This window comes from Amphibalanus amphitrite, unplaced genomic scaffold (assembly GCF_019059575.1).
Source record: "Amphibalanus amphitrite isolate SeventyFive unplaced genomic scaffold, NRLGWU_Aamphi_draft 000523F_arrow, whole genome shotgun sequence".
Lineage (NCBI taxonomy): Eukaryota > Metazoa > Arthropoda > Thecostraca > Balanomorpha > Balanidae > Amphibalanus > Amphibalanus amphitrite.
In genome coordinates this window covers 120,501-132,629 of record NW_024882017.1, presented here as the reverse complement: position 1 = coordinate 132,629, position 12,129 = coordinate 120,501, and the positions used below count along the sequence as shown (strand labels likewise).

Genomic DNA, 12,129 nt, shown 5'->3' with positions numbered 1-12,129 from the left:
TATCTCAAGCACACAGAAACGTGATTTGATGCACTCCTTGCAAGGTTAGATGCGTCACTTTTGCAATGTTGACCTTGCGTGACGTCATGTATGACGTCATCAAGGTCATATTAGTTTTTCGTCAATAACTCTTATCAAATTGAGCTAGCGAGTCGAGAAAGCCACCAATGGACTCAGGAAGACCTGCCGAATCGAATGATATGCGACATGACCTCTTTCGACCAACTTCGTGACCTGGGGGTGCTGACCTGACCTTGACCTGAGGTCAACACCCCAAGTTGACCTGACCCGGACAAAAAGTATATCATTCGACGCGCCTGAGCGAGGCGAACACGATGCTGCCAAAATCGCGGCTCTGCGGCCATTTTTTGCGAAGTTATTCACCAAAAACTGAACCGTACCCTGGGGCACTTGACCTGACCTCAGAGGTCACCGGTTGACCTAGGACCTTAAAATCGGGTACCAATCTCTGCGTCTCGTAACGGCGCACACGCTCGTTTTTTTCCGCGACGCGCTAGCTCCACCAGGGGCGAAACGGCGAGGGGGGGTCGTACCCGCCCCCCCCCCCCTCGGCCGGCGCGTATGTAGAAAACCAATAGGTCCGGCGAGGGTTAAGGATAGTTCCAGGATATGAACTAGGGTCCCTGGGTCGTGAACGGGAATGTTACACGCAGACCGGAGAGGGCATAGGTAATCTCTCCCGGTAGAGAGATAAGTCGGATATAAATCGTGTATGTGTGTACCATAAGTCTATCGGACGTGTAGTGAATCCCATAAAATGGCAGGGTGGATATTTGTGCAATTATTCTGGACGGCCCTGCGATAAGTATCTTTGTCGCCGGTTAGCGGAGCATGCATATGGATTTCGGAAAGAGACATTTATCTCGCCGGGGAGATCGCTATTAGTCAGGCACCTAACATCATCGGAGGGAATGTGGGGGGCTACCAATTAAATTTGGGTGAATACATGAAATGCAAATGTAATGCGAGCAAGGGTGTGAGAATGATGAAGCATGAATCTTAGAATAAGGCCGATAGGAATTTGGTAGAATTCGGTTACGGCAGTCGAACAAATGAGTCTCGAGGGCAACTTAAAACTAGCAACGCTAATACGAATTAAGTGGGCAATTTGCTAATGGGGAGGCCAGTGATATAGGAATGGGTGACTGGACGAATGATCACATTCAATTTATCAATGTAATTACCACCCATATGTTTGGCAGTGGCCATCGGAACTTCGAAATGCCCTGTCCTTCACCTACCCAACTGTGCCGCAAATCCAGCTGATCGGATCCCTTCATCCTTAATCCGAGCAGTGAAGAAGCATCTCGTATATCATGGTCTATACAATGAACAGAATCATCAAGCCTCCAATTTAAAAGCATCTTCCATCAGATGTATTTGTACGCAAGGTGGATCTATATCTACATCTCTCTCTCAGGTGGATCTCATCACCATCTGGATCCCGCTCTATAGCTATTTCAGGATCTCTTCAACGACTCTCAAGTTCCCCATCACCAGCTCTACTATCGAGTCATTACAGCAGCAAATAGTTCTCTGTTCTTCTACAACTAGCTGAACGACAACGGACCACGCTGCATGATGAACCGCAAGATGCAGCTCTTTAACCCTTCTTTTCGTTAATCCCCTCGCTACACTTTTCAAGCTGATGTGGTGGTCAGGAAAGTGCCCCTCCAGCCATTCCAGCGACCCTTTGGCGGTGTGAGGTGGCGCCCCGTCCTGTTGAAACCATTTTTCATGGCGACGGAGGAGCACTTTCCTGACCGCTACATCAGCTTGAAAAGCGCGGTGGAATGGGCTCCCCACTCGCCCGACCTCAGTCCTCTAGATTTCTTCTTGTGGGGCTTTGTCAAGGACTGTGCGTACGCCGGCAATCCAGGGTCGACCCAGGAGCTGAAAGACGCCATCACGACGAGATCCGTCGCCTTCCTTCCCACATGGTAGTCAACTGTCAAGACGATCACCCACCTCCAGTCTGCCGGCGGTGGCCCGACGTAAAGGGGCTCATATAGAGCAGTTGCTCTAGACGGCACACGCTGCTCAGCAAAGTGCCGAGCACAGCTGAGAGGTATAGCAAATGTTTTGCCATTGATTTGGCTCACAAACGAGGGCATTTGATTGTGAGTGTGATGTGTTTAAGATAAAATTATGGAGAAAAGTCTGGTTACACTTTTGACGTGGACACCCTCAGACATGTGCATGGATCCGAGAAAATGGATCTGAGATCTGATCCCACGGATCCTGATCTCGGATCCGACGGGATCATAGATGCAGCACTGTAATTTATCGAGAGATCCGTAGGGATCACAGATCCGAGCCTCATTTTTTTGCTTGAGATCCAGTGAGATCATAGATCCTTACTTATTTTTTCCAACACATATATCCCAAAAAAAGCACTTGTTTTAACTCACAAACGTTCTGTTTTAGTGATTTTATGTGATCGCACGTCATAATCCATAATTTTGTGCCACTTATTGGCATAGAAACCCTTTAAAACATGGTTTCCAATGTGGTGCATTAATTGGTGGCAGCCGGCTGTGGGACGGAGCTGGTGGCAGCCGGCTGTGGGACGGAGCTGGTGGCAGCCGGCTGTGGGACGGAGCTGGTGGCAGCCGGCTGTGGGACGGAGCTGGTGGCAGCCGGCTGCCGGAGGGAGCTGGTGCCGGGACTGCCGCAGCGGGACTCACCAGCAGCGAGACGCCACCTGGCAGCCGGTCGAGTGCGGCCGTCAGTGGCGCTGGGCTGGCGGTCAGCAGTTGCAGCGCACCCGCCGGCAGCCGCGCAACCGCCTGCGTGTGCACCACCACGGCCAGCGCAGCCACGGCCTCGGCCGCCAGCGGCCCGTCAACGCCCTGCCGACACGGCGCCGCCTCAGTCAGACACGGCGCTCAACACGCCTGATCAGCAGCAAATACATGACAAGTATGAAAACAAGCCCCTGTACATATGTTTAGGCAAGTCACTCTGTAAAGCGCCCAGTGCTACGACGGAGTAATTGCTCATCACCAGATCGGGAGCGCAGTAGATATTTGCCTGTATAAAATCAAAACGTCTGTACGTATGCAGGGGGCGTCGAAGTCTAGTAGGAAAATCTGGCAATCCCCGGCGTGACGTAACGTCGGGGATGACCGACGGCACCTTGCACTGAAAGATACGGCAGAACGGCTATTTTTGAAAAAAAAATGATTAAAAATACTTTTGTGCTGTTATGACACATAAAATGCTTATCAGCATGTTCCTAATCATGTGATAAAGCTATATCCGTGGTCGAAAATAGCTGAGCCCCTCCCAATTTCCAACCACCGACCTCATAAGCAAAGGATGTAAGCGTAATCCTTAAGGGCGACTTTCCTATACATCTCCGTACATATGCGTCCTTATGGAAATCGGTAGTGTGGCGATTGGCGACGCGCGCGACATCTGTGTGGCGACCAAGTGGCGACTGTGGCGACACCTGGTGGCTGCTTTTCTGCTGTATGTAGGTATTGGGGTTTTGCCAGATATGGTTCCTACTGCTACACCACTATGTGTTGACCCAATACTAAAAAGTTATTTTGCCAGTAAAAGGCAAGCGAATTGAAAGTCAATTTATAAAATTGCTTATAAATGATAACGGGAAAATAATTAAGAAGTTTAGATTGAATAGTTATTTAAATACCCAACCGTGAAACTTTATTCTGGTAGGTTTAGTAGAAATTAGTCCGTGCAACCTTGTATTTAGCAGGTGTTGTCCATCTGAACTGCACAGTCACGTGACCCATTTGACCTTCGGATCCAATTCTGGTAGTCAATTCTGGCGCTTTTGTTACCATAGCGAAAAATGTAGCCCCGTGTTCACAGCTTTCCTGACGACGAAGATTCTGCGTAATCTGGCCAATGGCGTTCGAGAACCGCGGCCAAGCCCCGCTGATCTTGAACGTGATTGGTCGGACGGCGTATACAATCTTCGTCGTCCGGGAGACTGCGAACACGGGGTAAGCCAAGGGGTAAACAATCTGTGCGTGGAATGGGGAGTGGTGAATGTGTAAGGGCGGTGATAGGCTGATTCGTGGATTTTTATTTTTACTATTATTTTCCTTATTATACATTCTGATCATTTTGTTTATGTTCAGGAGTTTTCTCTGTTGATTTAACATCAAAAACTTTGTGTTTTACTGTTAATATGCCAAGTGCCATGTTGATATTGAAATTGTGTTACAATTCAACATTCACCTGTTTTTCTATGGCCTGGCCCTGTTGCGCATCATATTATTGGTAATGTGAATATAGGTACTCCATACACTGCTATTTTCGGGTATATATTAATGTCTGACCTGATTTTACTTCACGTCTTCACTTCACCTTATATTTTCTTGCAGCAACAGTTATCACACCATTATTGTTATTGTGCAAAAATAAGGGCGGTGTTTCGCGACACTTGCCAGCCACTTTTGACTTCCATAGAGACATCAACAAGCCTATACCTCCAACACTACCAGAGGTTGACGCTAGCTCACAGAATGCGCTGGCAGCGCCAGCGCGCCTGTGAAACACAGCCAGCCGCCAGGGGTTTCCTCTGTAACGTCATTGTTGTCTAGGTACTTGGACCTTCATCAATTGTTAACAGCTACAAAAATTGGAATTAAAAATGTTCAGGTATTATGAGCATCAGCCAAACAGGGAAGAGAATTTGGCTTCAGCCAATCTTGCAACGCCTCAATGAAATTTAACGAGAAACTTAAATTGAGGGAGCAGCTACATAACTGAGGTAAAGCCCATCAATCCTTGTGGATTTACCTACATAACTGAGGTAAATCCACAAGGCACTTTGAGTTCAAACTATGAAGTGACTCCAAGCAAAATCCAACAGAAATTGGGACTTCGTGGAGCTTAGAAATAATCTGCTTAGTGCTGGATGAATGTTTTCACTTAAAATAAACACCACCATATTTGAGTCATGAAAAAGTGTTTGGTAAGCATAAGCTTGTAGCATAAAAGATGTTTGTGAAATGTCACTAGATTTTAAAGGAAATAGTTCACTTTCCTGAAATTAGTATTTTGCTATGGATTAATGTTTTTTTATGCTCAAAATGATCAGAAAATAAAACAAAACGTTTTTGTAAAAAGGATTATTCTCTATATTTTAGTATAAGAAGAACTATATTCTATATAAAATAATGTTTGACGCGGATGCTTATTACGCGTTGACCAATCATATTGCGTAGGACAAACCCATCGGCTGTAAGCAGCATTCTGATTGGCTGACGATGACGTGACTGCATTCCTCAGCAAGGCACGCATTCCTCTGCAAGGCACTCTTTTCGGAACGAGAAATGGAATATCTTCGTCTAGGGTGATCGTTGAGCCGTAAAAGCTCCTGATTTGTGCTAGTCTCAGCTCAAGCAACAAAACTGCTATTCCAGTTCAAAATCCCATGTTAAAAGTGAACTATTTCCTTTAAAGTGTTAGTCTCTGCACATTGATTCTCTGATTGTTTGAATGATGAAGTCTCTGCACAGTCTCTGATTGACTGAATGAGCTCTGCAGTCACCATATTGAAGTTCATGGGAAGGTATTATTTGTAATAAAAGAATGTAATATTTTGAGTTGATTTTACCTATTCTGTGAAGATCATAGCATGTTAATGTAACAGCTGGAAGCTGTGACATTTTTTTCTCCGTACATCAAAAAGGACATCTCTCACACTCTATACGTAAGGACGATCGCACTGCCTGCCGCGGCGCCGAGCCGGCGTGGGGAGGGAGTCGACCATACGATCCCCCGACCCGTCGGCCGGTCACCATTAGCGAAGATCAAAGGCTCGCCGAAGGGTGGAGTACAAACACACCCATCCGGGCCGGCGCAGTGGCCGCCGAAAAACGCAACGCAGCCGAAACACCTGCTCCCGGTGCTGGACCAGCCTCCCGACGCCTGGCGCCACGCACATCCTGCCGACGCAGCTGACAGGAAGATGGGAGGATGTCGTTGCGGTCAGCCGTCCGGCACAGGCAGGGACCGACATCCGGCGAAAATCGAGTGTGAAAACGTCATCCGGCAGGAGACAGCTGAGACGGATGAGCCGAGCAAGTGAGGATGACGTCACGTTCCGGCGGAATGGAGGAGGAGGGCGACGGTCTCGACTCCGGATGCGAGACGGGATGTCGCCAATTTTCAGCCCCGGTCAGGGCTGCCGCCGGAGGTCATGCCAGGAAAGGACCGATTAACTGTCCCGGTCACAGAAATCGACCCCCGCCGGAACCGGATAACGAAAGGAATAAAATCGGACCGCAGAAGAAGAGAGGGAACAGACTACGGGATCAGACCACGAGTGACAGACAGACCCGAGACCGATCACCGGAGGCCGACCACCAGAGACAGAACGCCTCGGGACTCGGCGCGGGACACCGCCCCGCCCGGCTTCGGCCGGAGCGGCCTCTCTGCTGATCGGATCATCACTGCACCGGACCTCAGCTGGAGTGGACAGCAATCATCAAACACTGTCAAGTGAGTCATCTCATCTGTCCGCCTCATCAAGACTGCCTCCCCGTCATGGACAATTCACCTCCCATTTACCCATCGGATGTCTCTGATCTGGATTACAAATGCCACTCCCTGGGGTCTAACCTGAGCCACCATTAGAGGGTAATGGATTTAACATCGTGGGAGTGTTATTCGGCAGGGAAGGGAGGGCAGATGGTCGCTACATTCCGCTCCCGACCGAGCAGCGCGGCAGTGGTGCGTCTGTTTGTAAAGGCGGGAAGGGGCTAATGGGCCTGACTGGTCCGGCCTTGTCTATGGGATAGACAGAGGGGTTAGAGGGACAGCCGGGGCGGGTCAGTAATGGTCAGTGTAGGCTAATGGCTCACCATTACATTGGTATTGGGGTAGCGCTATCTGTCGGCCATCGCGCGCGCGGCCCGGCCGCAGTGAGGTGTGGGATTCAAATGTATGAGAGGGGAGTGGAACAGGTCAGGTGGTGTCATTTTTAGGGCGCTGGTCACCACTGACGCGTCAAACTACGTCAGATGACGTCATGACAGTTCAATTGGCGATGTTTTGTAAATAATCTTTTTGCGGTTAGGGCGTTAGGATTAGGTTTAAGGCTAAGTTTGTATCGAGAATGGCGAGTTGACTATATCGATCGCAATGAACCGGTTATGGCTTGAGCTTGAGCATTACTGTATCGCCCGTTTGTAAATATAGCGTGAAAATTTAACAATCTGTCTGGGAAAAGAAAGGGAGGGTTACTCCAGATATGTTGCTGATTCGGATTCACAGAGACCGCTAACGTAATTATCATTGAGTCGTCATCGTCGATCACACGGTCTCACGCCGGCCTAGCACCACAGACTCACCGGAGTTGAATGAGACTACGCCACGGCCGTCTGATCACCAATCAACGGAAATGCAATGATCATCCCTCACGACGCGACCCTTACAGATACATTTTTTTCGAAGCTAGTAGGTCAGCATAAGTTGTTTCATAATCTAATCAGTTTGAACTCGGTAGGCCAGCGTATCAATCCATTATCAATCTAGTGTTAATTCCAAGTTTGTCAATTGATTCTCAATCCTTACAAGTGCTATTCGAGATAAATCGACGGTCATCGTAGGATTGTCACATTCATGGGATATACTCATCATTTGGATACGGTTTGTCATGAAGGCGGCCCAGAAGTCGTAATGTGTTCAGTTGCAATTGGATAAGGAGAGTACAACATCGTAAACGTTAAACATTATTCTGCTCCTTCGGCAGCTCAGCGCCAGAACAAGTCTGAATTGCCTTCCGGGTTGTTATTAAGTCAGTATTGAGTCGTTTCGTGATTCGCGTTCATATAACCGAATACAAATCTGAATCACCATTTCAATCGTTATAAATTTATCGCTGTTCGTAACCTGTCAATCAATCCCCCTTTCTCTCCTAGCATCATCAGTACCTAACTGATGTTGATGCCAGCTCCCCCTTCGAGGTATATCAAAGATTAATGTGGAAATGTCACGGTTGTTAAATTGATGCATCATTTGAGACAATTGATCATAAACATCAAGCGAGTTACCGTTCAATGTGATGTGACTATGTCAAAATGTCACCCTGCTTGTACACATCTAGAGTTGGTTACGGAGGGAAGCGAGAAATTACCGCAGCTCATGTCCTTCATGTAGAATAAAGACGCACCGACGACAGCGCCCCTAGCGCCACCCACAAGACCCAACTCTTTCGGTGCACCCCGACCGCCCAGAAGGCCGAAAGGAAACGGTGGCGCCACCTATGACCGAGGCACGCCAAGCTCAGCTTATTCATTCTGCCGCGAGTGGACGTTACACGACCATCTCACGCGTGGAATATGCGTAGGAGAGTCGGACAGACGGGGACAGGGGGAGAATGGGTGAATGAGTGGGCGCATGCGGGAGTGGATGAGTGAATGGGGGCGTGAGTGAGTGAGTGAGTGAGTGAGTGAGTGAGTGAGTGAGCGAGAGAGAGAGATTTTGTGAGAGAGAGAGAGAGAGAGAGAGAGAGAGAGAGAGAGAGAGAGAGAGAGAGAGAGAGAGAGAGAGAGAGAGAGAGAGAGAGAGAGAGAGAGAGAGAGAGGAAGCAAACGTTTAATTCAGTCTTTACAAAGATCGACCCCATAAATGAAAGGTTTTGGTACAAATTAGATGCGTAGCACTCTACCGCCACCTAGCCAGTGTAACCTACAACTACATCCACTAGGCGGCGCCAAAAGCGTCGGTGAGTCAGAATGATCGCCGGTCATGTGTGGAACCAGGTCATATCCCCGCTAGGCTCATAATTACAAGCATTTAAAAATGGTTATCACCTAACTCTCTGCGTTGGCTTAAATTACAGATATCGTATAGATTCGATGAAATATCTTTTGTTTAAAGGACTCAGAGCAATAACAAACCAAAGGTCTGAGTTTCAACTTCGTTTCAACCTCTAACACATGAGGGAATCAAACAAGATAGCTTTTGGTCACAGGGCACATTCTCAAATGATCTAAATAACATTTAGTGATCATTGCATTGAAATTACACTTAATTTATCGAAAACATCCGAGTAGGGTATGATACTTCATTGCAAATCAGTAGGCAAAGTGTGAATGGTCGCCAAGGGCGTGGGCAGTAGATCTCACATCCAGTCCCGTCGGATTGGAGAGCGCTGGCCCAGCAAGCCCTCAGCTCAGCGGAATCGCGAACAATGCACAAACATGGACCTGCTGAGAGAAACAAATTATCTGGTAAGACAGCTGTACGAACCCCTCTCTCAGCGATTGACCCACGCTGACCTCAGTAGGAAGGCGGACAAATTTGCGGGTGGTCAAAAAAAAAGGGGGAGAAATTGACAGCAGTCACATACGATCAAAATTTTAGTAAATCTTGGTGAACAACTCTACGGTCTAATTCTGGGAGAAACAGGTTACCTTCGTCAGTCGAAACCAAACTCTACATCGCGAGTCAGGTTAACATCAGATTAGCAGACAATTATAGGCTAAAACAGGAATGGGGAAACTAATTGTGTTATGATTGAGCGCGCATCACTAAAACTTTGACATTGCCACCCCAAGCCTAGGAGAACAGTCATCTCATGTCAAGCGTGGTGTGAAAAGCTACTGACAACTGTACTTATACGAAGTTTTGGAGGGACACACTGAAATTTATGAATTCAGATGATAAATCAGTAACATGCAACAATTCAAGTCATATTATTCCCAGTAACATCCGTTAGTTGATCTCTTTCTATTGACATGATCTATTGAACATGGAATTTCAATGTCAATGACCATTGACCCCTCAGGTCATACTAATCTCATATCTGGTCTCGGATGCCAACACAACAGTTTCGGACCAGTGTCGTTTCACTTAAAGGGGATATCCTGGAATTGAAATTTATAAGGCATCAATGAACATGACAAACTTTGTCAGGTGGCGGAACAGATACAACGAAGGGCTGTCTATCGGATTGTCCTCTATCCTGGACAGCTACCTTGACTGAAAGTATAATAGCAGGTTTGCCAGCAAAAGTACCCACTAGGTAAATAAATCAAATTACCACTAACACTGGAGAAATGGCAATGAGCGTACTATTGATTACACCAGTCTTTGCCGAGCCATCAATTTAGTTTGAAATTAGCACCATTCTCCAATGGTCCGTTCCCCATTAGCTTATTGTAATTTACAGTCCCCCCTTGATTTGATATAACCATTTCTCATTGCTGATGTTCCCACTCAAATAATTGGATATCACATTTGCCAAAATTTGTATACCTTCAACAACATAGCAATCGGTAAACCGAGCTTCCTTAAATTAGAACACCACAAGTCGATTGTCAATTGCAATTGAATTGCAAGTTAAATAAATCATCTAGTCGAGTATGTCAATAAAACCTGCATTATAAAATTGACTCTCATAAATCGGTTCAGTAAGATAACATGAAATCACATGAGTTGGATTGTTTTTTTTAAATTGAAATGCCAAATTGAGACTAATCCGGCGCACTACCTTAGAATTCCCTTGATGCAAATACTTACGTCCCCAGAGAAATTTGCGACAACGTGGCGAGGGACGCCAGACAACAATCCACATAAAAATATTCATGATCACAAATGATTGGGCACTACTGAGAATTACTTCATTAAATCACAGGCAACACTCAGAATAGTCGAGTTGAAATTCCGATCAAAGTTAGCGTCTCCAAGGTTGAACGATGAGAGGTCAGGATGTACTAACCCGCAGGCGACAGGATCTTATGACGTCATTACCGATCAACAAGTATGAAACTGGCAATCTCCTAGAAATATGACGTCACTGAGTGAATATAGTAAGCTACGGTAGAGACGTTTCGGCTGATAGGCGTAAATATCGTGTAGATGAAAGGAGTAGTAGATGGTCTGAGTATTTGGCGGCGCAGATTTCTCTATCCAATGATTTTTTTTGTTCGGGTCGCGGGTAACAATTGATTCGTACCGCGCAGCGGTGCGCACATGGACTGAAGGGATTCTACGGGTCAGACAGGTAAGGAGATACAGAAGGAGTGACCCTGAAGTGGTCGATAGCTATTGAAACCGGAATTACAAAAGGAGGAAAGATCTAAGGATGGATGCTAGCCGAAGAGGAGGTATGTTGCAACACTTTCATGTGTTTTTGACTCTGCTGATACGTCTAAGTCTTCTAGGATTGGACTGTCTCGCGTTACGGAGTAAGTAAGTAAATATGTTAGGCAGATATCAGAACAAAGAACGCCATAAGACGCCCAAGCTGAGAGGCGAGTCAGAGAGACAGGACGAGGGAGCACTCCGCCGAAGGTGAGTGACAAATTACGAAGGTGATAGATTGAGGCGAAGGGGTAATTCCGCCAGGATGAGGTGAGGTAAGTCCACCGTCGGAAAGGATCGCAGCATGCATCACTCATGACGCTAACGCGCTTGAACACACATCTGCAGGACAGGATTCCACGGCGTCGGATAAAATTGTAGGATAGATTCAGTCATGGAGTCTTCGAGTCACACCGGTCAATGATTCAAAGGCGCCACTTGCGGGTGCCATGACTGCATGAGAGTACTGAGTAGGTACCTGTCTATGAGCCCAGTGAGACTGCGGTCGTCGGGGTAGCAGGCTTGTGTCCACCGGTTCGTTAGGTGAAAACGCGTAAGACGGTCTCTCACAGAAGGGCTGCAAGGGTCAGTAACCAACGCCGGCCGCGGGGTTTTAGTAGGGAAACAGAGATGTGCCGTGAGCGGCAAAGGTTGACGGACCAATCATAAGCCACCGAGGAACGCTAATAACTGACGCTACCCGCGTCGATCTTTAGACAAGTAATCGGGGTCAAATGATGTAGGTGTTCGAAGAGAGTGGGCCGGCAGAGATTGATTGAACCAATCACACCCATCGACGAACGCTAATAATGTAATCGCTACCTGCGTTGCACCTTTAGACAAGTAATCAGGGTCAAGTGATGTAGGTGTTCGAGGATATTGGGCCAGGGAGCCCAAGAGGTGCTAGGAAGAGCACACACGATTCCAATGTTGGAACGGGGCGCGATAAGTCGTTGGGAGGTAAGAGTAAGCTTAGATGAAATTTACACTAATCACGGAGTCTATTGAACAAATTGCGTTTATTGTCCCTGATAT

At 47.1% G+C, this 12,129-nt stretch overlaps 1 protein-coding gene across 1 annotated transcript in view; it reads right to left on the bottom strand.

Annotated features, from left to right (window-relative positions):
- LOC122393206 (HEAT repeat-containing protein 1 homolog) overlaps nt 1–12,129 on the bottom strand; it is a 162,423-nt gene that overhangs the window by 91,492 nt on the left and 58,802 nt on the right. Inside the window, exon 6 of the mRNA XM_043389034.1 lies at nt 2,709–2,873. Within this exon, the coding sequence (XP_043244969.1) occupies nt 2,709–2,873 (165 nt within the window). The remainder of the gene's footprint in view (nt 1–2,708; nt 2,874–12,129) is intronic.